We start from the raw sequence: 27,911 nt of genomic DNA, 5'->3' as shown, positions 1-27,911 counted from the left end.
ATCTATCTAACGTCCAAATCATTAATATACAACGTGAAGAGTAGCTGCCCCAGCACAGACACCTACGGAACTCTGCTAGTCACTGGCAGACAACTAGAAAAAGCCCCCTTTATTGCCACTTTTTGTCTTCTGCTATCCAGCCAACCTGCTATCCATGCTAGTATCTGCCCTTTGATACCGTGGGCTCTCATTTTCCTTAGCAGCCTCACGTGTGGCACCTCATCAAAGGCATTCTGAAAATCTAAGTAAACAACATCTACTGACTCCTTTTTCTGTCCTGCTATTTACTTCTTCAAAGAATTCCAGCAAATTTATCAAGCAAGACATCCCCTTCACAAAGCCATGCTGACTTTAGCCTATTTTATTGTGAACTTCTAAGTACACCTTTATAATGGACTCTAAAATCTTACCAACCACCGAAGTCAGACTAACCGGCCTATAGTCCCCACGATTCTGCTTTGCACCCTTCTTGTGCAGCGGGGTAATATTAGCAATTTTCCAATCATCTGGGATGTCTCCTGTCTCTAGTGATTCTTGAAATATCACTGTCAATGCCTCCACAATTTCTAAAGCCACCTCTTTCAGAACACGAGAGTGCAGTCCATCAGGTCCAGGTGACTTATCCACCTTTAGCCCTTTCAGCTTCCCAAGCACCTTCTCCCTAGTAATAGCCACTTCACTAACTTCCAACCCCATGACTCTCTTGAAGTTCAGGCATGTTGCTGGTGTCTTCCACTGTGAAGACTGGTGCAAAAAAGTTATTCAACTCCTCTGCCATTCCTTTATTTCCCATTATCACTTCCCCTGCATCATTCTCCAGTGGCCCAACTTCCACTCATACCTCTTTCTTACTCTTTATATAACTGAATATCCTCTATTATATTATTGGCAAGCTTGCCTTCATATTTCATCTTTTCTCCCAGTATTGCCTTTTTAGTTACCTTCTGTTGTTCTTTAAAAGCTTCCCAATCCTCTGGCTTCCCAATAATCTTTGCTATGTTATACACCTTCTCTTTTAGTTTTATACTGTCCTTGTTAGCCACAGTCGTCTCTTTCTCCCCGAAGAATATTTCTTCCTCTTTGGAATGAAAAGATCTTCCAGATTATTCCCAGAAATTCCTGCCATTGCTGTTCCACCATCACCCCTGTTAGGGTCCCTTTCCAGTCATCTTTGGCCAGCTCCTCCATCATGCCTCTGTAGTCCCATTTGCTCGTCACATCCGATTTCACCTTCTCCTTCTCATATTGCAGATTAAAACTTATCATGTTGTGGTCGCTACCTCCTAATGGTTCCTTTACCTTTACATTGAGTTTCCTTACAGTGCTGACAGTGCCTTACAGTGCTGACACCCACAAGCAACCAATAATCCCATCAAATTTCACAAAGTCTGGCAATAAGAATGTTATAAAAAAACATTTTGCAGACTAATGCACGTGCAAAAAGATGACCTGTGTGCAGATTTTGCAGTGAGTTCTTCATTGCTGCGCTTGGCATTGGGGAACAGGTCAATGTTCAAAGATCTCTCCCCTTGGCAGCCACAGTACTTTGGCAGAAATGGCTGCAGTGAGGTGAGGGAAAACATAAAAGATCTGATTAAAGTGTGAGAGTTGTTTAAAAACTTCTTAATAGTCCGTTTCGTTGAAAGGATTGGCTTGTTAAATTTCCAAATGCCTGAACAATCTTCTCCCGGTGATAGTTTCAGAAAACAAATGTAACATGGACCATGATGAAAAATAATAGATTGAAGAATTCAATTAACTCAATACATAGAACATAGAATAGTACACCACAGGAACGGGGCCTTTGGCCCATAATGTCTGAGGCAAACATGATCCCAAGATGAACTAATCTCATCTGCCTGCGCATGATATATACCGCTCCATTCCCTGCATATCCATGTGCCTATTTAACAGCCTCTTAAACAACACTATTGTATATGGCTTTACCACAACCCTTGGTAACACATTCCAGGCACTTACTACCTTCTATGTAAAAAAATGGGGCATCCAAAACTGCATGCACTTCTCCAAATGGAGCCTAACCAAAGTCTTATGAAAATGCATGACTTCCTGACTCTTATATCTAATAACCCAACCAGTGATGACAAGAATTCAATAGGTTTTCTTTGCCACTCTATCTACTTGGTGTTGCTACTTTCAGGGAGCTGTAGACTTGGATCCCAAGATCCATCTGTAGGTCAATGCTGTTCAGGATCTTGCCATTAATAGCACTAGTTCAATTAACTGCTATATTGTCAAATTGATTTATCTTCTTGGTAAACAACTGACCTTTGTCTGAAAAATACAAAATAGAAAATTAAATTATCTTAAAAAGCCACATTTCTTTCTGGTCACATGATGACTTAGAAATTTAATAAATTGCCAGTTTCAAATAATCACTAATTTCTACTAATTGTAACAACCACTTCTGCCATTTAATAAGGTCAGAAAACATTTTCCTTATGAGTAAAAGTTCCCTTTTAGTTGAAAATAAGTTCAAATCTATCTACTCTTCAAGCTTCCCTAAATTTGTAGATTCTTCCATCCCTCCAATGCTCCAAGAACCATGAAGTCCTCCAACACGCAATCTTATGCTTTTCCCGTTCCCTAACACAGCACATTGGACTCAAGCCAAGGAATTCCATCACTAAACCTCTGTCCCACTCCCCTTCTTTAGAGATACAGTGCAAATACAGGCCCTTTGGCCCACCGAGTCCACGCCAACCAGTGATCACCTGTATACTAACACTGTGTAGGAAAATAACTGCAGATGCTGGTACAAATCAAAGGTATCACAAAATGCTGGAGTAACTCAGCGGGTCAGGGAGCATCTCAGGAGAGAAGGAATGGGTGACGTTTCGGGTCGAGACCCTTCTTCAAACTGAAGTCAGGGGAGGGGGCGGATAAAGATAGCCAATAGACAATAGGTGCAAGAGTAGGCCATTCAGCCCTTCGAGCCAGCACCACCATTCAATGTGATCATGGCTGATCATTCTCAGGGTGTAGTTGGAGACAGGAAGACAGTGAGAGAACTGGGAAGGGGGAGGGGAAAGAGAGGGACAGAGGAGCTATCTGAAGTTAGAGAAACTTAGAAAGTTAGAAGTTAGAAAGCTATGTACACTAACACACCTACACACTAGGGACAATTTTACTGAAGCGAATTAACCTACAAGGCTGTACGTCTTTAGGGTGTGTACTTCGTAGAAGAATAGAAAAATAGGTGCAGGAGTAGGTCATTCAGCCCTTCAGGCCAGCACCGCCATTCAATATGATCATGGGTGATCATCTAAAATCAGTACCTCGTTCCTGCTTTTTCCCCATATCCCTTGATTCCTTTAGCGCTAAGAGCTAAATTTAACTCTCTCTTGAAAATGATAATCTAAATGTTTAATTGTTTACATCGGCTTTAAAACTAATCAGTCATTTCTGAAGTAATAAACACAAGATTAAAACTATTAATTCGACACTATCAACGTTACACCAGCCTCTTGCACTTCAACCAGCATTTATCCAATATAAACAATTTTTAAAAGATTCAATGAAGTGGTATTTGGTCGTAATATGATCACTTTCCTGCCATTTCATGTATGCTGGGGCTCCCCGGGTTACAAGTGACCCAATTCGTGGAAATCAGACATTACACAAATTCCCCCATGCATTTTAAAAACATTTTTCAAGCTACTGAAACTACCTTCATCCTCAATAACTGTCCATCTGTTAAGTTTCCTTATCATTCATAAATTACATACTTTTTTAATTTAGTGTCAATTTCTGCCGAGTTATGCTGCCTAGGATTGACATAGAATATTTTTCTACAATAAAAATGAAATATAAATTCAAGCTGTTGTTAAACTACCCAAGACCCACATATAGCAAAATATCAAATGCTGGAGGAACTCAGCAGATCAGGCAGCATCTGTGGAGGAAATGAAAAGACGACATTTCAGGTCGCCATCCTCAATCTGGCATACTCTGTTACTCCAGCATTTTGTGTTTTGTTCAAGATTCCAGCTTCTGCAGTTTCTTGTGTCTCCAAGGTATAAACCAATAATTCTTATAAATGAAACTGAGGAAAAAGTGGTTTGCTGAAACTCTGTTTTTAAATTCGTCATTATAATAACAACATTCACTTGATGAGTTAACTTCTTTCAAAAGAATACAGTTCGAGATGATTCCTCCCCTTCTCTGTGTCAGACAGCTTTTATCAGGTCAGCATATTGACTTATTCCAGACTTACTCAACAGTAAGCTTCTGAAAATGATAAGGTCTTGCTGACATCACCGTATGATTTCTAAACATTGTTTGTTCAATAAGTTTCCATAAACTGGAAATGATGCAGTAGTGAGTGACCTAATTTTAGACACTATCTTAGTATTTGAAAAATCTGACAAAAAAAAAATCAGACACTGGAAATCTGAAATAAAAACAGAAAATGCTAGAAATAATTAGCAGGTCAAACAGAATTGGATGCAGTCTGACCTGCTGCATATTTCCTCCTGCATAGTGCAAGGAGGATTGAGAGGAATAAATAGCATCAGAACCAGAAAAAAAGTGACAGTGATGGGAACTTTAACATTTAAAGTTCTAAATGTTAAAACTTTAATAGTTTAAACATTTTTAAACTTTTAAATGTTTAAAGATATTTGGACAGGAACATGGACAGATAAGGTTGAGGAATTTGACATTTCCTTACGGAATTGATCTGCCTGATAATCGTTCGAGACTCAGCATCACTCTGTGTGTTGGTTAAACATGAAATCCTGAGAAGAGCCAGAGTATCTCACCGTCCAATTCCGCCATTGGAATCCCAACCGGGTCCAGCACAAGGTAGTGACTTTCTGCAGAGAAGGTCCATGTGCAGTGTGTGCCTGGTCCTTTCGACAGAATGGTTTCACATGTGAACAGCATTTGAAGTGGGTGACTAATTCTTCAGAAAAATAAGTATAACTGAGTGCTGCAGCTTGATTTATTGATGAGATTCACTGGAATAGTAATCTGAATATACAATGATTTGATTGAAAGTTAGAGAATTTAAATATAAATGGTGTCTTTATCAAAGGGAAGGAATAAGTGAGAAGAGGTGGGGAAAAATAACTATTGGATCTCTTGTTTGCACAACAACCAGCCAAGAACCGGGGTGTGCTCATTGTGAGTGATTAGGGAGCGGATATTCCAATTCAAGTTTGATTTTTCCAGTCTCACGCCCAATCCAAGCTCTTTGCATTTTGCACGATACGCTGTTCCAATGAAGCTCAACAGGAACACCACCAACTTCACCATCGATTTTTAAGTAAGCACTTTACAATCTTCTAAGATCGATAACAAGTTTAACAATTTCATATCATAATCACTGCTTTCATTTTATGGCCTGCTGCTTGCCTTGAATATTTCCAGAATTTCCTTGTTTTATTTCCTCTGGTCAATAGTACTTAATTGTCATATGCAGTTTTTTTAATTTTCTTTTATCATGATCCTGGACGTTAAGAAATTGCAAAATGTAACATTTTGCCATTCTCCAAAATGAAAAACAATTATTTTATTAAATATAAAATAAAATGTAAATATAAATTTAAGGATATAAATGGGAATTAATAATAGCATTAGTTAATATTAACTTGTCTCTGTTGCCCACATACATATTTATTTTTGAAACAGTTGCTGATCGACTTCAAAGCATATTTATAAATTCTACAACCACTGAAAATGCTGCGGACTGGTATTCCTCAAGGGAACTAGGAGAATTAACTGACCAGAATCACACATGGTGGAAAGATTCTTTACTTTACTCAGTATCACTTTACTAAATTCACAGACAAGAAAAACATCTGTTGACCCATTTTTTTGTATATTAAAGGTTGGAATAGTAATTTCAAAAGTCCGGGAGCAGAGCAAGGACGCCCGTTGGCTGAGCACTAAAGTAAGTGCTAGTTTAAGTGAGAAGTCAGGTAAATTGGACAATCAGGCAATTTAATTGGTAATATAAGCAATACTTGCAAAAGGGTGCAGCCCTGTTCAGGTGCAGCCCAGTGAGAAAAGTGCGAGTCTTTGGCTGCGAGTCTTCGGCGAGGAGGCTGAGGTGAGGAGGATACGATTGTTTTAAGCCAGAGCTGGTTATAGGCACAAGGTGATGGCGGAAAAGTTGGTGCGGTGTGTTTCCTGCAGGATGTGGGAAGACAGGGACGTCGCTGGAGCTTCTGGGAGCTACACCTGCAAGAACTGTGTCCAGGTGCAGCTCCTGAAGGGACGTGTGGTGGAGTTGCAGAGGCAGTTGGATGACCTCAGGGCCATCCGAGAATGCGAGAGTTTCCTCGACAGGACCTATTGTGAGGCTGTCACGCCAAGGGTCCAGGTCGAGCGAAGGTGGGAGACTGTTTCAGGGGGGAGTGGACGTGGACTACAGGAGACCCCAGTGGCTGTGCCTATTGCAAATAGGTATACCCTCTTGGGAACTGTCGGGGCAGAAGACGTTTCCAGTCCGAGTGGCGGACCTGTTGGCAAGGATACTCGACAGGGGAGACCGAAGTCTGAAAGAGCCGTAGTGGTCGGTGACTCCATAGTCCGAGGGACGGACAGAAGATTCTGTGGCAGCAGGAGGGACTTGAGGATGGTCTGTTGCCTCCCTGGTGCCAGGGTTCAACACATCACAGACCGGCTTCAGAAAATCCTAGTGAGGGAAGGCGATCAACCTGAAGTCGTTGTGCACGTGGGCACGAATGACGTCGGGCGGAAGAGGAAGGAGGTGCTACAGCGGGAGTTTAGAGAGTTGGGAAAAGCACTGAGAAGTAGGACGTCGAAGGTGGTTATCTCTGGACTGCTACCGGTACCTCGTGCTGGTGAGGCCAGGAACAGAGAGATAGAGGGTATGAATTTATGGCTGAGGGGCTGGTGCAGAGAGCAGGGATTTCGATTTCTGGACCACTGGGATCTCTTCTGGGCTAGGGGTGACTTGTACAAAAGGGACGGGTTGCATCTTAACAGCAGGGGGACAAACATTCTGGCAGGCAGGTTTGCTAGTGTGACACCTGTGGCTTTAAACTAAGTAGTGGGGGGGAGGGGTTAACAAATTGTGAATATGAAGATGAGGTAAAAGGGAATACAGGAGATATTGCAAAAGACTCTCGGAAGAATGGGAACAGAAGTTCTAGAGCGGAAAAGAAATTAAGGGCAGGGCCAATTGTGAACGATGTGAGAGAGGAGGTAAATACAGAAGTTAAAGTGTTGTACTTAAATGCGCGTAGTATAAAAAATAAAGTGGATGAGCTTGAGGCTCAGTTAGTCATGGGCAAGTATGATGTTGTAGGGATCACTGAGACATGGTTACAAGAGGACCAGGGCTGGGAACTGAATATCCAGGGGTACACAACGTATAGAAAAGACAGACAGGTGGGCAGAGGGGGTGGGGTTGCTCTGATGGTAAGGAATGATATTCATTCCCTTGCAAGGGGTGACATAGAATCAGGAGATGTTGAATCAGTATGGATAGAAATGAGAAATTGTAAGGGTAAAAAGACCCTAATGGGAGTTATCTATAGGCCCCCAAACAGTAGCCTCGACATAGGGTGCAAGTTGAATCAGGAGATAAAATTGGCGTGTCAAAAATGTAATGCTACTGTGGTTATGGGAGATTTCAACATGCAGGTAGACTGGGAAAATCAGGTTGGAAATGGACCCCAGGAAAGAGAGTTTGTAGAGTGCCTTCGAGATGGATTCTTAGAACAGCTTGTACTGGAGCCTACCAGGGAGAAGGCAATTCTGGATTTAGTGTTGTGTAATGATCCTGATCTGATAAGGGGACTAGAGGTAAAAGAGCCATTAGGAGGCAGTGATCACAACATGATAAGTTTTACTCTGCAAATGGAAAGGCAGAAGGGAAAATCGGAAGTGTCGGTATTACAGTATAGCAAAGGGGATTACAGAGGCATGAGGCGGGAGCTGGCCAAAATTGATTGGAAGGAGGCCCTAGCAGGGAAGACGGTAGAACAGCAATGGCAGGTATTCCTGGGAATAATGCAGAGGTTGCAGGATCAATTTATTCCAAAGAGGTGGAAAGACTCTAAGGGGAGTAAGAGACACCTGTGGCTGACGAGGGAAGTCAGGGACAGCATAAAAATTAAGGAGAGGAAGTATAACGTAGCAAAGAAGAGTGGGAAGACAGAGGATTGGGACTCTTTTAAAGAGCAACAAAAGTTAACTAAAAAGGCAATACGGGGAGAAAAGATGAGGTACGAGGGTAAACTAGCCAATAATATAAAGGAGGATAGCAAAAGTTTTTTTAGGTACGTGAAGAGGAAAAAAATAGTCAAGGCAAATGTGGGTCCCTTGAAGACAGAAGCAGGGGAATTTATTATGGGGAACAAAGAAATGGCAGACGAGTTAAACCGTTACTTTGGATCTGTCTTCACTGAGGAAGATACACACAATCTCCCAAATGTTCTAGGGGCCGGAGAACCTAGGGTGATGGAGGAACTGAAGGAAATCCACATTAGGCAGGAAATGGTTTTGGGTAGACTGATGGGACTGAAGGCTGATAAATCCCCAGGGCCTGATGGTCTGCATCCCAGAGTACTTAAGGAGGTGGCTCTAGAAATAGTGGAAGCATTGGAGATCATTTTTCAATGTTCTATAGATTCAGGATCAGTTCCTGTGGATTGGAGGATAGCAAATGTTATCCCACTTTTTAAGAAAGGAGGGAGAGAGAAAACGGGGAATTATAGACCAGTTAGTCTGACATCAGTGGTGGGGAAGATGCTGGAGTCAATTATAAAAGACGAAATTGCTGAGCATTTGGATAGCAGTAACGGGATCATTCCGAGTCAGCATGGATTTACGAAGGGGAAATCATGCTTGACAAATCTACTGGAATTTTTTGAGGATGTAACTAGGAAAATTGACAAGGGAGAGTCAGTGGATGTGGTGTACCTCGACTTTCAGAAAGCCTTCGACAAGGTCCCACATAGGAGATTAGTGGGCAAAATTAGGGCACATGGTATTGGGGGTAGGGTACTGACATGGATAGAAAATTGGTTGACAGACAGAAAGCAAAGAGTGGGGATAAATGGGTCCCTTTCGGAATGGCAGGCAGTGACCAGTGGGGTACCGCAAGGTTCGGTGCTGGGACCCCAGCTATTTACGATATACATTAATGACTTAGACGAAGGGATTAAAAGTACCATTAGCAAATTTGCAGATGATACTAAGTTGGGGGGTAGTGTGAATTGTGAGGAAGATGCAATAAGGCTGCAGGGTGACTTGGACAGGTTGTGTGAGTGGGCGGATACATGGCAGATGCAGTTTAATGTAGATAAGTGTGAGGTTATTCACTTTGGAAGTAAGAATAGAAAGGCAGATTATTATCTGAATGGTGTCAAGTTAGGAGGAGGGGGAGTTCAACGAGATCTGGGTGTCCTAGTGCATCAGTCAATGAAAGGAAGCATGCAGGTACAGCAGGCAGTGAAGAAAGCCAATGGAATGTTGGCCTTCGTAACAAGAGGAGTTGAGTATAGGAGCAAAGAGGTCCTTCTACAGTTGTACCGGGCCCTGGTGAGACCGCACCTGGAGTACTGTGTGCAGTTTTGGTCTCCAAATTTGAGGAAGGATATTCTTGCTATGGAGGGCGTGCAGCGTAGGTTCACTAGGTTAATTCCCGGAATGGCGGGACTGTCGTATGTTGAAAGGCTGGAGCGATTGGGCTTGTATACACTGGAATTTAGAAGGATGAGGGGGGATCTTATTGAAACATATAAGATAATTAGGGGATTGGACACATTAGAGGCAGATAACATGTTCCCAATGTTAGGGGAGTCCAGAACAAGGGGCCACAGTTTGAGAATAAGGGGTAGGCCATTTAGAACGGAGATGAGGAAGAACTTTTTCAGTCAGAGGGTGGTGAAGGTGTGGAATTCTCTGCCTCAGAAGGCAGTGGAGGCCAGTTCGTTGGATGCTTTCAAGAGAGAGCTGGATAGAGCTCTTGAGGATAGCGGAGTGAGGGGGTATGGGGAGAAGGCAGGAACGGGGTACTGATTGAGTGATCAGCCATGATCGCATTGAATGGCGGTGCTGGCTCGAAGGGCTGAATGGCCTACTCCTGCACCTATTGTCTATTGTCTATTGTCTATTGTCTATTGTAAGGTTGGAATAGTAAGGATCGAAGAATCATAATTTAAGGAGGAGAAACATTCAATGTTTTATTTCCTTGATATAATCTCATCTAGTGAAAAAATCTAAAGTTTTGGAACTGCTCAAATTCTAGCTAAATTTAATGCAGCCACAAATGCACTTTCAACCATTTTCATTTAATGAAAAAATAATGATAAATTATTTTTACATAAACTTGGAGACACGTTTGTAAATGCAGCAGAGATTAATGGGCACTCTACTCTAAATCAGCAGATTTGTGCATCTCTGTGGTGTTTTTGTGTTTCCAAACCAACATTGTATTCTGCACTTTACAAACTGATTCCTAATCATTGAACGTTTTTCTATTTTCTAAGCATTATGCAGAACTAGATTTTCCATTATTTCAATCAGCTTCTGCAATATTTTCTGCAAAACACATATTGTTTTTCTGCATCTGGGCATTTACATAGCACCATAAATGCCATTATATGGTATAGCAACTGACCATTTGCCCCAGTTATTGCCTCTGTTTATGCTCTGCTCAAGCTTCCTCCCAAGATCCTTTATCTAAATATCCAAAAGTGGGCGGCATGGTGGCGCAACTTTAGAGTTGCTGCCTCAGTGCACCTACAGTGCCAGATACCCGGGTTCGATCCCGACAGCGGGTGCTGTCTGTACCGAGATTGTACGTTCCCTCCCTGACCACATCGGTTTTCTCCGAGATCTTCGGTTTTCTCCCTCACTCCAAAGGCGTACAGGTAGGTAGGTTAATTGGCTTGGTGTGTGTGCAAATTGTCCCTAGTGTGTGTAGGATAGTGTTAACGTGCGGGGATCGCTGGTCGGCGTGGACTCGGTGGGCTGAAGGGCCTGTTTCCGCACTGTATCTCTAAACTAAACTAAATCTTCTTTTCCCGTCTCCTTCATGTTTATCCAACCTCCCATAAAATGCATCTATACAGTTTGCATCCACCATTCCCTGCGGCATAGAGTACTGTATCCACAGTAATCTTTGTTCTCTCTGAATTCACCATTAGATTACTTGATTATATATTGGAGGTTTCTAGTTATGCTCTTCTTCACGTGGATACAATCTTTCTGGATAAATGCTATTATGACTCTTCATAATGTTAAGAGACCTCTATTAAACAACTCTTTTGGAATCACCATTAACAGCTGTGTTTAATAATATAGGTTCTAATATTTATTTATTTCTTCACAAGGGTCCGTTCACCTTTCCTGATGTGTACACCATAATATTTTCACGTCATTCTTTTATCCACCCACTTCAGTGTCCCAAATCCCTTTACCGTGCGGAGACCAGAATGTTACATAGTACCCTGTGTGGTCTAATCTAGGTTTGACACATGTTAAATGTAACTATTCTTCTTTTCAGTTTTATTATTAAACCCTTTTGCATCACGACCCTCCCTTGCTATACAATGCAATATTATGACACACAAAGGAATTGAAAGTAAAAAGCTTATTATGTCAAATGTACAAATTAACAAAAAAACTGCATTGCTTCCCTTAAATTTCACGAACAACACAAATGGGGCTAATTCATCTATAGATACATATGTAGAAAACATCCAAGGTAGTTAACAAATGAAAACTCAAATATTTTATATAAAATGCAGCCTTACATTAATCAGTTCTCTTCGGATATCTAAATATCCAAAAGTGGTCGGCATGGTGGCACAGCGTTAGAGTTGCTGCCTCACAGCACCTACAGTGCCAGATACCCGGGTTCGATCCCGATGGCGGGTGCAAGTTGAAATATCTACTATATTTTGCTTATTATACAATTTTGTTTGGCTTTCATACCCTGACCAGTTTTGCCATTCTCAGTCTAATATCTATTTATTAAAAGAAGATAAGACACAAAATGCTGGAGTAACTCAGCAGGACAGGCAGCATCTCTGGAGAGGGAATGGGTAACGTTTCGGGTCGAGACCCATCTTCAGACTATTTATTTATCTATTTATTAACATTTATTTAAAGAAAAACAGTATATCCATGACCATACTCGACCATACTCGAGTTTGCAATCAGCAAAGCTGTTTAAGTTTATACATTTTGTAAGATTTAATGAAACAAAATTCTTTATGAAAACAATGAATAAACCAGGAAAGACATTGTTAGGCGCTGGCAGAGATATATTCATATTATCGTTTGCCACTGGTGAGATTCTGGAAGAATGGAGGGTGGCTAATGTTGTACCTTTACTTAAGAAGGACTGCAAAGAAAAGGCAGGGAACTATCGGCTAGTGAGCTTAACATCAGTGATGAGAAAGATTTGGGAGGGGATTCAGAGACACAGGATCTATCTGCATTTGGAAAGGCATGGGCTGATAAGGGATAGTCAGCATGACTTTGTACATGGGAAATAGTATCTCAAAGTTTGATTGAGTTTTTTGAAGAGGTCACAAAGAGGATTGATTAGTGTAGAGAGGTACAGTGACTACATAGACGTTCGCAAGGCCTTTGACAAGGTCCGTATGGTAGGCTAGTGTGGATGGTTAGGCCACATGGGATCCAGAGCGAGATAACCCCAAATTAATACAAAATTGGCTTGCAGAGATTCAGACGGTTGTAGTGAGTATTGTTTTTCAGATTGGAGGCCAGTGGTGTGCCAAAGAGATCGTGCTGGGTCCCTTGTTTGTCATTTGGATGAGAATAAAGGTGACATGATTAGTAACTTTATGGACGACACCAAAATTGGTGGTGTGGTGGACACACAGTGAAGAAATTTATCTAAGATTACAACAGTATGTACACCAACTGGGAGAGTAGTCTGAGGAATGGATAATGAAGTTTAATGCAGGCAAGAGCGAGTTGTTGCATTTTTGGAAGTCGATCGAGGGCAGGACGTCCACAATAGGTGACAGAGCCCTGGAGAATGTTGCAGAACAGAGAGAAATAGAAATATAGTTCCCTGAAAGTGATGACATAGGTAGATTGGGTGGTGAACAAGACATTTGGCATGCTTGTCATCATCAGTCAGAAAAGAGGAAGGATATTCTTGCTATTGAGGGCGTGCAGCATAGGTTCACTAGGTTAATTCCCGGAATGGCGGGACTGTCGTATGTTGAAAGGCTGGAGCAATTAGGCTTGTATACACTGGAATTTAGAAGGATGAGGGGGGATCTTATTGAAACATATAAGATAATTAGGGGATTGGACACATTAGAGGTAGGAAACATGTTCCCAACTTTTTCAGTCAGAGAGTGGTGAAGGTGTGGAATTCTCTGCCTCAGAAGGCAGTGGAGGCCAGTTCGTTGGATGCTTTCAAGAGAGAGCTGGATAGAGCTCTTAAGGATAGCGGAGTGAGGGGGTATGGGGAGAAGGCAGGAACAGGGTACTGATTGAGAGTGATCAGCCATGATCGCATTGAATGGCGGTGCTGGCTCGAAGGGCTGAATGGCCTACTCCTGCACCTATTGTCTATTGTCTATTGTCTATTGGATGCAAGAGTTGTGACTTCATGCTACAGCTGTACAAGACAATGGCAAAAACAAGGAACTGCAGATGCTTGATTCTAGCATAAAACAAAAAGCTGAAGTAACACAATCGGTCAGGCAGCATCAGTGGAAAAAACATTTTATGTTATGGATGGGCAACATTTTGGTTTGGGACCATTCTTCAGACCGATTGTATAACAGGTATAACAGGTATAACAGAGCTTTATTTGTCGTTCGGTACCGAAGTACCGAACGAAACTACATAGCAGTCATAGAAAAAAAAAAAAAAAGAACACAAGACACAAACCCCAACACAAACGTCCATCACAGTGACTCCAAACACCCCCTCACTGTGATGGAGGCAACAAAACTTCCACTCTCTTCCCCACGCCCACGGACAGACAGCTCGTCCCCGACCGACCCGCACAGTCCCCGCACCGGGCGCTGGAGGAAGAAAGCTGGAAAAGAGGTGGGACAGGCTCAAAGTCTGGCAATTGACAGGTCGATACAGATGAGGGGCAATTGGCAGATGGGTGGACAAAGGCTGGAGATGAAAACGAGATAAAGGGGCAAAATAAGGAGAGAAGAAGAATGAAATGTAATGGTAGAGGGAGGGATATTTTGCAAGGAGACAATGTGAGGGGGAAAGACGGGCAGGATAGTGGGAGAAATGAGTGCGGGTGGTGGGGGCCACAGCAAAGAGAGAAGGGGAAGCAGAATGTGTTACTTAGAACTGGTGAATTCAATGTTTTTAACATTGCATTGGAAGCTACCCAAGGCGAATATCAGGGTGCTTTTTCTCAAGTTCGCATGTGGCCTCAATTTGGCAATGGAGGAAGCCCAGGATAGTGAGAGTGGTGTGGGAATAGGAAGCAAATTTAAATAGTTAGCAATTGGGAGATCACACAGGCGGACTGAGCGCAAGTGTTCGTCAAAACGATCGCCTACTCTCTGCTCAGGTCTCGCCCAAATAGGGCCGACCGACTGCAGAAGACGATATTTGAAGATGTGCATGTGAACCTCTGTCTCACCGAGAACATCTGCTGGGGTCTCGGGATGGTGAAGGAGATGGTACAGGGATGGGTGTTACATCTCCTGTAGTTGCAGGGGAAAGTACATGCGGAAGGGGTCGGTCTGCGTGGAATGAGTGAGCTAACGAGTTATAGAGGTGTGTTCTCTACAGAAAGTGGAAAGGGGCAGGGACATAGAAACATAGAAAACAGGTGCAGGAGTAGCACCGTCATTCAATATGATCATGGCTGATCATCCAAAATCAGTACCACATTCCTGCTTTTTCACCATATTCCTTGATTCCATTAGCCCCAAGAGCTATATCTAACTCTCTCTTGAATACATCCAATGAATTGGCCTCCACTGCCTTCTGTGGTATCATCATCATCATCATCATCATCGTCATCAAAACCCTAGTTTGATTTCACGACCAATATTGTCCATATCTTTTTCCCCATATCCCTTGATTCCTTTACTGGTGTGGGAGCTGAGTGCTCACACTTTCCTTTGCTCAGTAAAATGTCCGCAGGATACCATGGACCAACAATGAAAGGAAGCATGCAGGTACAGCAGGCAGTGAAGAAAGCCAATGGAATGTTGGCCTTCATAACAAGAGGAGTTGAGTATAGGAGCAAAGAGGTCCTTCTACAGTTGTACCGGGCCCTGGTGAGACCGCACCTGGAGTACTGTGTGCAGTTTTGGTCTCCAAATTTGAGGAAGGATATTCTTGCTATGGAGGGCCTGCAGTGTAGGTTCACTAGGTTAATTCCCGGAATGGCGGGACTGTCGTATGTTGAAAGGCTGGAGCGATTGGGCTTGTATACACTGGAATTTAGAAGGATGAGGGGGGATCTTATTGAAACATATAAGATAATTAGGGGATTGGACACATTAGAGGCAGGAAACATGTTCCCAATGTTGGGGGAGTCCAGAACAAGGGGCCACAGTTTAAGAATAAGGGGTAGGCCATTTAGAACGGAGATGAGGAAGAACTTTTTCAGTCAGAGAGTGGTGAAGGTGTGGAATTCTCTGCCTCAGAAGGCAGTGGAGGCCAGTTCGTTGGATGCTTTCAAGAGAGAGCTGGATAGAGCTCTTAAGGATAGCGGAGTGAGGGGGTATGGGGAGAAGGCAGGAACTGGGTACTGATTGAGAGTGATCAGCCATGATCGCATTGAATGGCGGTGCTGGCTCGAAGGGCTGAATGGCCTACTCCTGCACCTATTGTCTATTGTCTATTGACTGATGATGAGGTCACATTGAAGGTGATCGTGCCGATAGCTAATGCGACTGTCCAATGCACGTTGATTACCGAAATCTGCACTCTGAGAATCACCGTGTACAAACATGCTATGGTTTTGGAGATCCTTCGTGAATTTTAAAACAGCACTAAATGTGTCCACTGATTTCACTTAATCCCAATTTAAAATATTTTAAGGATTTCTTTAATAACAGGCTTCCTAATTAGAAATACAGAGCATCCCCTTCCACCCCCCTCACCCCCCGTCCACCCCCCCCGTCCACCCCCCGTCCACCCACCAACCCTGGGGTACTTGTTTACCACCTCAAGTGAAACTGCTAACTACAACTAAAAACTTCAACTCTACAAGGTTATCATTTAAAAAGTCACTAGATTTGACAAGTTCACTTGAACTAAATTTTAAGATACAATTACATATTCTTAGCCTTTACCTGTCAAAGCCTGTTCCGAGGACCAGTGTGCAGAGGAAAGTTAAAACATTCACTTGGCCACCATGTAAAAATGAAAGCAAACAAAAAGTAAATATCTCAAGTCAAAATTATAGATCAGTACCAAACCCTTCTATACGTGCATTGTGCCTGTCTTGTGTGACACATTGGAATCTTGAGCATTGCTGATGGAACATGTGAACTGGGAACATATAAGCTTTGTAAAACACCTTCCGCAGTCCCTTGTGTCTACAGATGAACGAGCAGCAGGCCACTTGGTTTTAAGCCTGCTCTGACATATTGTTAGACCATGGGTAACTTATTGTAACTCCACACTCCCACCCATCTGTGATAACCTTTCACCCCCTTGATTAGTAACTATTTCTTTACTTCGGTTTTAAAAATATTGAAATAATCTGCTTCCTTGGCCTTTGAGGTAAATAATATAACAAAGGTTGCTCATTTTCAGCAGACAGAACTATAGAAGATTATAGAGGATGGTCTCAAACATCTTGCATAAACAGTGCCCTCCATAATGTTTGGGACAAAGACCCATCATTTATTTATTTGCCTCTGTACTCCACAATTTGAGGTTTATAATAGAAATAATTACATGTGGTTAAAGTGCATATTGTCAGATTTTAATAAAGGCCATTTTTATACATTTTGGTTTCACCATGTAGAAATTACAGCTGTGTTTATACATAGTCCCCCCCATTTCAGGGCACCATAATGTTTCGGACACATGGCTTCACGGTTGTTTGTAATTGCTCAGGTGTGTTTAATTGCCTCCTTAATGCAGGTATAAGAGAGCTCTCAGCTCCTAGTCTTTCCACCAGTCTTTCCATCACCTTTGGAAACTTTTATTGCTATTTATCAACATGAGAACCAAAGTTGTGCCAATGAAAGTCAAAGAAGCCATTATGAGACTGAGGAATAAGAATAAAAATACTAGAGACATCAGTCAAATCTTGGGCTTACCAAAATCAACTGTCTGGAACATCATTAAGAAGAAATAGAGCACTGGTGAGCTTACTAATCACAAAGGGACTGGCAAGCCAAGAAAGACCTCCACAGCTGATGACAGAAGAGTTCTCTCTATAATAAAGAAAAATCCCCAAACACCTGTCTGACAGATCAGAAACACCCTTAAGGATTCAGGTGTGGATTTGTCAATGACCACTGTCCGCAAAGACTTCATGAACAGAAATACAGAGGCTACACTGCAAGATGCAAACCACTGGTTAGCTGTAAAAATAGGATGGCCAGGTTACAGTTTGCTAAGATGTACTTAAAAGAGCAAACATAGTTCTGGAAAAAGGTCTTGTGGACAGATGAGACGAAGATTAACTTACATCAGAGTGATGGCAAGAGCAAAGTATGGAGGAGAGAAGGAACTGCCCAAGATCCAAAGCATACAACCTCATCTGTGAAACACGGTGGTGGGGGTGTTATGGCCTGGCCATATATGGCTGCTGAAGGAACTGGCTCACTTATCTTCATTGATGATACAACTGCTGATGGTAATAACATAATGAATTCTGAAGTGTAGAGACACATCCTATCTGCTCAAGTTCAAACAAATGCCTCAAAACCCATTGGCCAGCGGTTCATTCTACGGTAAGACAATGATCTTAAACATACTGATAAAGCAACAAATGAGTTTTTCAAAGCTAAAAAATGGTCAATTCGTGAGTGGCCAAGTCAATCACCCGACTGAACCCAATTGAGCATGCCTTTTATATGCTGAAGAGAAAACTGACGGGGACTAGCCCCCAAAACAAGCATAAGCTAAAGATGGCTGCAATACAGGCCTGGCAGAGCATCCCCAGAGAAGATACCCAGCAACTGGTGATGTCCATGAATCAAGCATCATTGCATGCAAAGGATATGCAACAAGATACTAAACATGACTACTTTCATTTACATGACATTGCTGTGTCCCAAACATTATGGTGCCCTGAAATAGGGGGACTATGTATAAACACTGCTGTAATTTCTACATAGTGAAACCAAAATGTATAAAAATGGCCTTTATTCAAATCTGACAATGTGCACTTTAACCACATGTGATATATTCTATTACAAATCTCAAATTGTGGCGTACAGAGGTAAATAAATAAATGATGGGTCTTTGTCCGAAACATTATGGAGGGCTCTGTAAACCCAAGCTTGAAGGGCAGCAATCTAGGTTGTTTTGCTGGCACATAACAGCCAAAACACTGTTAACAAAGGAGGGATGGGCTTTTACAGATTTAATTGTGCTATCTGAGGATAAATTTGTGCCGATAAAATTCACTGCCACATTCCTGGGGTAATCCTTGTAAACCACTAGATATCATATTACCAAATTGCTATGAGATACTGCAAGCCCATTTGCACACTGGTTTCCAGAGCACTAATGGAAACAGTTTAGTTAAAACCCCAACAGTTCCAAAACATATTGTTTTTTGCTTGAAATGCTAGAACCTTGAACTTCAATGGAAAGTGGGAAATCAGCCATCAAATATCATATCATAACTAGACTCACAAGTTTGCATTTGGATTTGCCCAACACTTTTAAGGTGGAAAGGATAGAATTCAAGTTATATGCACAACTCTAAGATCAGATGCTTTTGGGCTATAGAATACCTATGTTAAACTTCCTGCCAGGCCTGCCAAAGCTCATGACATTTCAGTATGCAATTTAAATTAGTCTGGAAAGTCTTCATCTGAGTCTTTCACAGCAGATTTCATGAGGGACCTAACCTTCAACATAGATTTGACACCTGTCAGTGTTTATCTCTGTGATAACTGCTAAATTGTGGGGTATCTTCGTTTGAGCTGGCGGCTGTGTGCTTTAGCAATCTGTAAGGCAAACAAAACAAGGAAGGGCTACTGTGGGGGATGGCGAGAAAGTACATGTGTATTTTTACACATTTACAGACTATAGATCAGAAGAGGTCATATAGTTAGGAGCAAATGGAACGATTGGAGGACAATTAGATACAAACATAGGGTCTTCCAAGCATTGGCAACGCTCTTAGTAAAGACTGCTCTAATCATCATCATTGAGAGAATGAAGGTTGTGCAATGTATTTGAGTGGTGTGTCCTTCATGGATAAATTTGGGAGTAGATGTGCAAACTGTGAGATACATGCATGGATCATGCAGCAGGGCTTAGTGAGCAAAGGTAAAATGAATTAATGAATGGTGAATGCATTTTAGAGAATTTGCAGAGAATTGTGGACGCAGCCCATAACATGACACAAACCAATCTCCCATTGACTCCATTTTTACGTCAAGCTGCCTCAGCAAGGCCACCAGCATTATCAAGGACGAGTCTCACCCTGGTCATTCCCTCTTCTCCCTCTCCCATCAGGTAAGAGGTACAGAAGTATGAAAAACCACACCTCCAGATTCAGGGACAGTTTCTTCCCAGCTGTCATCAGGCACCCCGAGCTACTATCTACTTCATTGTAGACCCATGGACAATCTTTAATCGGACTTTACTGGACTTTATCTTGCATTAAACGTTATTCCCTTTATCGTGTATCTGTAAACTGTAGTAGGTCGATTGTAATCATGTATAGTCTTTTCGCTGACTGGTTAGCACGCAACAAAGCGTTTCACTGTACACGTCACAATAAACGAAACTAAATGCAAGCCCTGATTATAAGAGATGGATGAAAGGTGTGCTGAACAGTGTCCGGGCTCAACTGGGCAGTCAATTGAATGTGGCATTTAAACAACCATGAAGTGACTTTAACTGGCGGTGTGAAATCATTTAAGGTTTTAGAATATTGCATCCAGATGCTTTTGAGAACAGCATACGGTATTGCCTAGCGCAGCTTGCCCTTTCACTGCCTTTGCAGAGTTTTTGTGGAGGACCCCTTGGCATGGCAAACAAGTAATTTCTCTTTCTTTTTCTTTATCCTTCAAAACATAAACCATAAACCTATTTCTTTCCAAATTACACCATTTTTTAGAGTATCCTAGATTGACTCCAGCTGCAACATGCTACATCAAGACCAGCTGCAGCCATAATACCACAAAACTGCATCAAACTCATTTTAAAGTACTTTAGGCAAGCCACTCACTGGGTCCATCACTGAAGTGTGCAGAAAATGACTAAAGTGGGTGGCACTGAATGCATGCCATACAAAGTTACCATGCGTGCTCCATCAAAAACAATGTGCATGCTAAGTATACGATCCCTTTTCTTTTTTGAGGGCTATCAAATTTAGTGGTGTACAGACATCTGTGATCAAAGCAGGATTTGAAAGTGCCTGCTCAAATTGCTTCACAACACTAGACTGTGCCCAACTCCAGTGTGTATAACAATAGGAAGCATAATTTCAAGTGCAGTTTATCATATATCCCGACAGTTCATAGCTTGTGCAATTTTAAGTTCAAGCTCTTAATGTATTGATATTTTAAGTGTACCAATATATTAAAAAATTCAAAGAATTTTCAATCCCTAAAAGATGTGCAAGTATCTATAAATGCAAGTGCAACCAAGTTTCTCTCAGCTGATAAACCATAATTCCAGCCGTGAGATAAATGGCAAATGTTGCCAGCAACCTGGTAGATCAAATTCTTAAAGATTCTCGTTCCAGGGCGGACACACACAAGTGTAGAGCTCACTTATGCATATAATCTTCAGAGCTAAAGACTCATCAACCTGAAACATCAACTTTGTTTGCTTCTCCAAAACCTGTTGCCAACAGTCCTCGATTTATAGCAGCAATCAAATGAGACAGATCAAGTGTGAGAGTCAGCATCACTCTCCCAAAACAAACTTTGGAAATAAATGAGTGATTTGTACTTTCCCAAATCTTAACGATGGTTAAATACAACGTTCAACAGTACAAACTATAAAGCACATCCTAAATAGTTCAGGGATTCAGAATCTGCTGTTTAAATAGGTTTGGGAGAGGAATTCCTGATTAGTGAAACTCTTCTCTGAACATCCAACTAATAATTAACAAGATCAAAATTGAACAAAAAACATACTCCTTTGTGATAAAAGTAAAGAATACAGTGTCTCGTCAGATAAATGACTACTCAGTATCGGAAATTTGTTCATGTTACAAACAACCACAGTCTACAAGATGTCTAATTAAGGGTACAGTTTGAAATAACACCAAGATCGTCATTGTGGTACATTTAATCTAATATTAATTACACCCATAAATATACCTGACTATTTATGCATTGAGTTTAAAAATAACTTGCAGTTCACTCTTTCCCTTACACTGTACGCATCTAATTATCTTTGAATGATTTCATTGTACATTTTCAATAGCCTGCTGGAGTAAAATATTCTACATACTAAATTCTACATACCTGGGTGTTTAAACAAGATAATTTGGATAATGCTGGGAAATGTGTGCTGTAATCAAGATAAACTGGCAAGTTTGACAGTGCTGGTTGCAAATATTCTGATGACTGCATGGTCAAGCTAATCAGCTCTTTAATTTATTAGCATATTTCTACAGGGTGCAGTTTTGGCATCAGCTGAAGTTAGCTGAAACCAACTGAGCCCACCTTTTGAAGGGAAGGTGCTGACTGTCATTTCATTCTGAAGCTTTGCTCAGAGCAAGCAAGGGCAAAGCACAAAATTGCCCTTCATACCATAGGGCAGCCTTCTTCTTGCACAAGGGTCGACATTGCTAAATGCCAACAATACATTTTCCCAGAACGTACATGGCACGTATTTTAACTTGTCAAATGTCAATTTGCATTGAAAATATGCATATGATCCATGGAGAAATCACAAATACTTCAGTATCCCAGGGCTGAAAAAAGCTGGTAAGCAAATCAATTTCACAATCTCATAAGGAATCAAATTACCTCCTATCCTAATTTTTGTAACAACCCTCTTAAATAACATCTAAATGACCTTAAACACACTACTTATCTGTGCAATCTATGATTTCTTAAGAGAAAATTAGTAAACCTCGTGAAGCATAATTTGCCCACAAATCTTCTAGGTTGTCCCAAATCAATTATCCGTTTTTTTTCTAAATGTAAACAAACCGTTAATGTTTAGAATCTATGATGCCGATATCCTGGTAATACAGGCTTGAAATGTCATAATTTGTTTTCCATTAATTTAAGACTGCTCAGCCTCCAATCTCCAGCCTTATTCTGTTGTTAAAGAGCCACAAAAGACTCCAATGTGCTCCTGAAGTTTATATTAATTATAATTATACCTAATCTCAAAATACTTTTAAATGCATTCACATCCAACAACTTTCTTATTTTGAATGATTAATTTAAAAATCTCAATTTCCAGTAGGAGATAAATATTTGGAGCCCAGAAGGATAGTGTTGTTGGAAAAAAATCAAACCAGTAAAATAACGAGATGCAAATGGAAAGGTCAGAATGGATATGATTGTCCCCTTTTGTGTTTGATATTTAAAATTCTGTAATACTTTCTGCGATATTACTCCAATTCATCTTACATTGCCTTGTGTATCAGAGTAGCTTTTAAAGATGAGAAAGAAATGACATCAATAAGATATTTGAGTAAACCTGATATTAGACAAGTCAGCACAATGGTGACTTGGTCAAGTCAGCACCTATGATGTAATCTCTGTCCACAATTTAATAGAAAACTATAGAACAAAAGATGGGAGTATGTTTGCCAAAAACAGTCAGTTATGACTTTGATAATAGTCATTTTAACATGATTGTCAGACCGGAAACCTGCTTGAGGGACTCAGAGCGGAATTGCAGGAAGAATGGATACAGATTCTGCTACCGAGGGTAGGATAAGGCAGATAGCATAGGTGAATCTGTGACTGAAGAGTTGGTACAGTGGGCAATGATTCAGATTTTTTGACCATTGGAATCTCTTCTGGAACAGTGGTGACCTGAACACGAGGGATGGGTTGCAACTTAAAGGGAGGGGGACAAATATACTGGCAGGCAGGTTTGCTCGTGCTACTCGGGAGGGTTTAAAGGTGATTGACGGGGGGTTGGGATACAATGCAGTCGGGAGGCAAGTGAGAGGCTGGACGTCTGTACAGAAGTCAATAATTGCAACCCCTATAGTCACAATAGGTCGGAGCATGACAAGGAGTGAGGAATGACTTGGATTAAATTGCACTTATTTCAATGCTGGAGGCCTAACAACAAATGAACCCAGGGCATGGCTAGGTACGGTGGGTAGGTACGTGTAACTAGGATATTATAGGGTATAGGAGAGGTTCAGGACTCTGGTCAGGAGAGGTTCAGGATATCTTACTGTACAATGGAGAGGGAAAAGATTGATCTACTCTCAGGGAATTGTGCAGGGCAACTGACTGAAGTGCCAGTGGGTGAGTCTTTTGGGACCAGCAACATGGTGTCAAGTTAGGAAGAGGGGATGTTCAACGAGATCTGGGTGTCCTAGTGCATCAGTCACTGAAAGGAAGCATGCAGGTACAACAGGCAGTGAAGAAAGCCAATGGAATGTTGGCCTTCATAACAAGAGGAGTTGAGTATAAGAGCAAAGAGGTCCTTCTACAGTTGTACCGGGCCCTGGTGAGACCACACCTGGAGTACTGTGTGCAGTTTTGGTCTCCAAATTTGAGGAAGGATATTCTTGCTATTGAGGGCGTGCAGCGTAGGTTCACTAGGTTAATTCCCGGAATGGCGGGACTGTCGTATGTTGAAAGGCTGGAGCAATTAGGCTTGTATACACTGGAATTTAGAAGGATGAGGGGGGATCTTATTGAAACATATAAGATAATTAGGGGATTGGACACATTAGAGGCAGGAAACATGTTCCTAATGTTGGGGGAGTCCAGAACAAGGGGCCACAGTTTAAGAATAAGGGGTAGGCCATTTAGAACGGAGATGAGGAAGAACTTTTTCAGTCAGAGAGTGGTGAAGGTGTGGAATTCTCTGCCTCAGAAGGCAGTGGAGGCCAGGTCGTTGGATGCTTTCAAGAGAGAGCTGGATAGAGCTCTTAAGGATAGCGGAGTGAGGGGGTATGGGGAGAAGGCAGGAACGGGGTACTGATTGAGAGTGATCAGCCATGATCGCATTGAATGGCGGTGCTGGCTCGAAGGGCTGAATGGCCTACTCCTGCACCTATTGTCTATTGTCTATTGTATTAGCTTTAAACCATTATGAAAAGGGGGAGGGCCGTTCCACAAGTTGCACTTTCCTCATTAACATACTTAATTACCTCATTGCGAAATCCCCCTAATAAAGCCATGCTGACTATCTTTGATTGAGTCCTGCCTCTCCAAATGCAAGTTAAATCTGTTCCCTCAGAACTTTTTAAGATAATTTCCCAATCAGTGTTGTTAGACGAACCAATCTGTAATTACCTGGTTTATCTTTGCTGCCTTTCTTAAATAAAGGTACCATATTTGCTGTCTTCCAGTTATCTAGACTTTATCTATGGCCATTTCAAAGATTGAAATTAAGTGTGATTGAAAAAGTATAAAGGGGTTAGGTATGAAACTTTTGAGGAAAAGGGTAATGGCAGCAGATGTGAATGGTGAGGGTGGTACATTACGAAATGATAGCCTCAACATTAAGAGCTAACATTAAAATAGGATACCATACCTGCACCAGGAATAATTGCCAATTTTGTTTCAACAAGTCCCATTTTTGCAGAGGAAGCTGTAACAATACAAGTGCAGAAATACATTAGATAATTATATTGTTCATTAATCTTATTACAGATTGTTTTCTTTATAGTTTAAAGGTTTACCACCTTATAAGGCCTTCAACTTGCTGCATCCGCTATCAAATGTAATGTTACAGCTAAAATCAACGAGTTGTAAGAAAACATTAACAAGAAATATGGCCATAATGTATGTGGACAATGCTGCTCTGGTCCACACTGCACCACTGAATGTTTCAACATTAAGCTAAATTCTAACTAATTATCACTCAAAGTTAAACTGTTATCCTAGCGTCAGGGTGGATGAAAGTAATAATGTCATATGCAGCAGGAGATAGATATACAAATATGTAAACGGTTACCAAAAGATGCCAAAGCACCAGAGTTGGCTTAATAGGTGATTTTAACTTCCCCAACCGGTAAGGAGGAGGGATAAGGTGGCAAAATAAGGGAACCTTGGATGACAGAAGAGGTCGTAAATTTGATCAAAAAGAAAAAAGAGGCACATGCCGATTTAAGAGGATGGAATCAGACAGGGCCTTTGAGGAAAACAAACAAAGGAAGAAAGAATAAGCAGATTAGAAGGGCCAAAAGACGCAACAAAATGGCTCTGGTGAGTCAGATTAAAGAAATTCTCAACGTTTTTTATACCGAAATTCATCCGTCCTCAGTACCGGCGACAACCTAACAAACCTGGGGACAGCAGGCGACAGCGCCCGCAATAAGCTACGATACTTGGCGACAAGCCAGCTGTCGCCGAAAAAATTTGGACAGGTAACTTTTTCAGCGACGTGCCGAGATCCGCTAAGGCTCATTGAAGACTGCTCACGATCTTGCCCGCGACACCCCGGCGAACGTGCGGCGACAGCCTAGTCGCCGGCAGTCGCCTTCAAATCGCCTAACTGGGACAGGCCCTTCAAGCATCTTCAGGTAGGGGGTGTGAATAAGGCAATTGGTTCAGGAGTCTGAAAGAAGTGGGGAAGAGGCTCTTCTTCTGATGAGTGTGTGGTGGAGGGCATTATTAGATATTCAGGTGATTCAAAACCGAGTCATTACCAGGCTGAGATGCATTCCGTTAGAATATTTTCTATAGTGCATCCTGCGGAAGTTCAAGAAAATCCTCATAAACATGTTTAATCTTCTCAGACGTCTAAGGAAGTAAATACGCCGATGCAACAATCTCAAAATTGCTTGGCATCTGTGAAAAGAATCTGCCATTGCAAAGCATTCAAGGGAAAACCTATAGGACCTACTTCCCGAAGATAGTCTTAATGAACTGGAATGTGTTAAACACATCCTCTTAGACACATTGTGGTATCATATGTTTTGAAGGTCTGAGACCCACTCAGACAAAATTCATGCAAATGATATCTAGTTGCACACTGAGCACCACTGAACATGTCTGGATGCCTTCATGCATGAGAGTATCAGATATGGTGATTTCACAGCAGTAAAATCGTGCAGACTCTGTGGAGTATGCAGTTAGAAACAATTTTCACATCGCAAAGTATTTCCAATAAAATAGCTTCACATAATCCACAGATGTATTATGCAATATGATACAATTATTAGGGCTATATATAATAAAAAACTGCAACAAAAAAAAGGGGCCCTATTAATAAAAGGCAAATGAGATTAGTATGTTGATAATTGACGACCACAGAAACGTGACAACTTTTCTGTATCAACAGAATTTACAGCGAACATTTGTACACCCAACTTAGCAATTTCATTATTAGTAATCAGACATAAATAGATTTCATCATGACTTTGTATTAAAGTCAATTAAAAGTATAGTTAACCCTTTGTATGTGAAAGGGAGTGAGCAAAAAGTGTAGGAAAATAACTGCAGATGCTGGTACAAATCGAAGGTATCACAAAATGCTGAAGTAACTCAGCGGGTCAGGCAGCATTTCAGGAGAGAAGGAATGGGTGACGTTTTGGGTCGAGATCCTTCTTCAGACTGATGTTGGGGGGGCCGGGACAAAGAAAGGATATAGTTGGAAACAGGAAGACAGTGGGAGAACTGGGAAGGGGGAGGGGAAGAGAGGGACAGAGGAGCTATCTAAAGTTAGAGAAGTCAATGTTCATACCGCTGGGCTGTAAGCTGCCCAAGTGAAATATGAGGTGCTGTGTTGTCTGGTATGTTTTTCTATTGATCTGGTGCACTAAGAACACTATATTATGAACTGAAACTTTGTGCCTTCATATAAAAATAAAATCACTTTTCTTGAAGACGGCATACTTTAAAACATACTTTTACTTTACATTTAAGAGCAGTATACATTTTACCATTGGTATAATGGTAAAGCATCTTACCAGCTACGCGTATGTCACAGGCTAGAGCCATTTCTAGACCTCCTCCCAAGGCAGCTCCATCAAGTACAGCAATTGTGGGCATTGGAAGATTACCTATTAATGACATAAAATAAAATTCCATTATACCATAATTGTAGTGCTAGAAATAGTATTTTCTTCAAAACCAGTTTTATTTTTAATTTGACATCAATGCCAAGTTAAAAACTGCTAATTGCAATGTCAGTAAACAAATACATGAAAATTATTTTATTAAAAGCCTCTTTACATATAACAAAGCCATTATATATTCTTACCAAACTACTGATGTATGAAAGCATCCATGTACAGAGATTTATCTCTCGCAATTCATTTATTATTTTCCTTTTTGTAAGCCAACAGTTGCTTTATTCATTGACCAACACATTTTCATTTCAAAGACTGACAAGTTTCAGAATTATTTGACTATTTTTTCAAGCTGATAATTGTCACAATTAAGCAGTTAAAATACTAATGTTGGACTTTGAAGTTCTTTCTCTGCAGATTTCAAAGTAATATTTTGATCTGAATGAGTTCCTAACAAACTTATTTATATGAAAGGATCAAGTTTTAGATGCTCGGCAAGCTTTTCCCTCTGCTTATGAATGCACGGAGGAACATTTAAGACTCATAGACATAGGAATTCAAACAAATTCACAAACGTAAAGAAAGATTTTACTGGGTTCAGAAGTTC

General features: G+C 41.2%; 1 protein-coding gene across 1 annotated transcript in view; it reads right to left on the bottom strand.

The window, feature by feature from the left end:
• The window catches only part of auh (AU RNA binding protein/enoyl-CoA hydratase), a 129,700-nt gene that overhangs the window by 36,774 nt on the left and 65,015 nt on the right, over positions 1–27,911 (bottom strand). The window contains exons 5-6 of the mRNA XM_078396099.1: positions 27,203–27,295; positions 24,823–24,879 (exon numbers count right to left, since the gene is read on the bottom strand). Coding sequence (XP_078252225.1) covers positions 24,823–24,879; positions 27,203–27,295 — 150 coding nt within the window. The remainder of the gene's footprint in view (positions 1–24,822; positions 24,880–27,202; positions 27,296–27,911) is intronic.

The sequence above is a fragment of the Rhinoraja longicauda genome, chromosome 3 (assembly GCF_053455715.1).
Source record: "Rhinoraja longicauda isolate Sanriku21f chromosome 3, sRhiLon1.1, whole genome shotgun sequence".
Taxonomy (NCBI): domain Eukaryota; kingdom Metazoa; phylum Chordata; class Chondrichthyes; order Rajiformes; family Arhynchobatidae; genus Rhinoraja; species Rhinoraja longicauda.
This window is presented reverse-complemented; position numbering and strand designations above follow the sequence as displayed.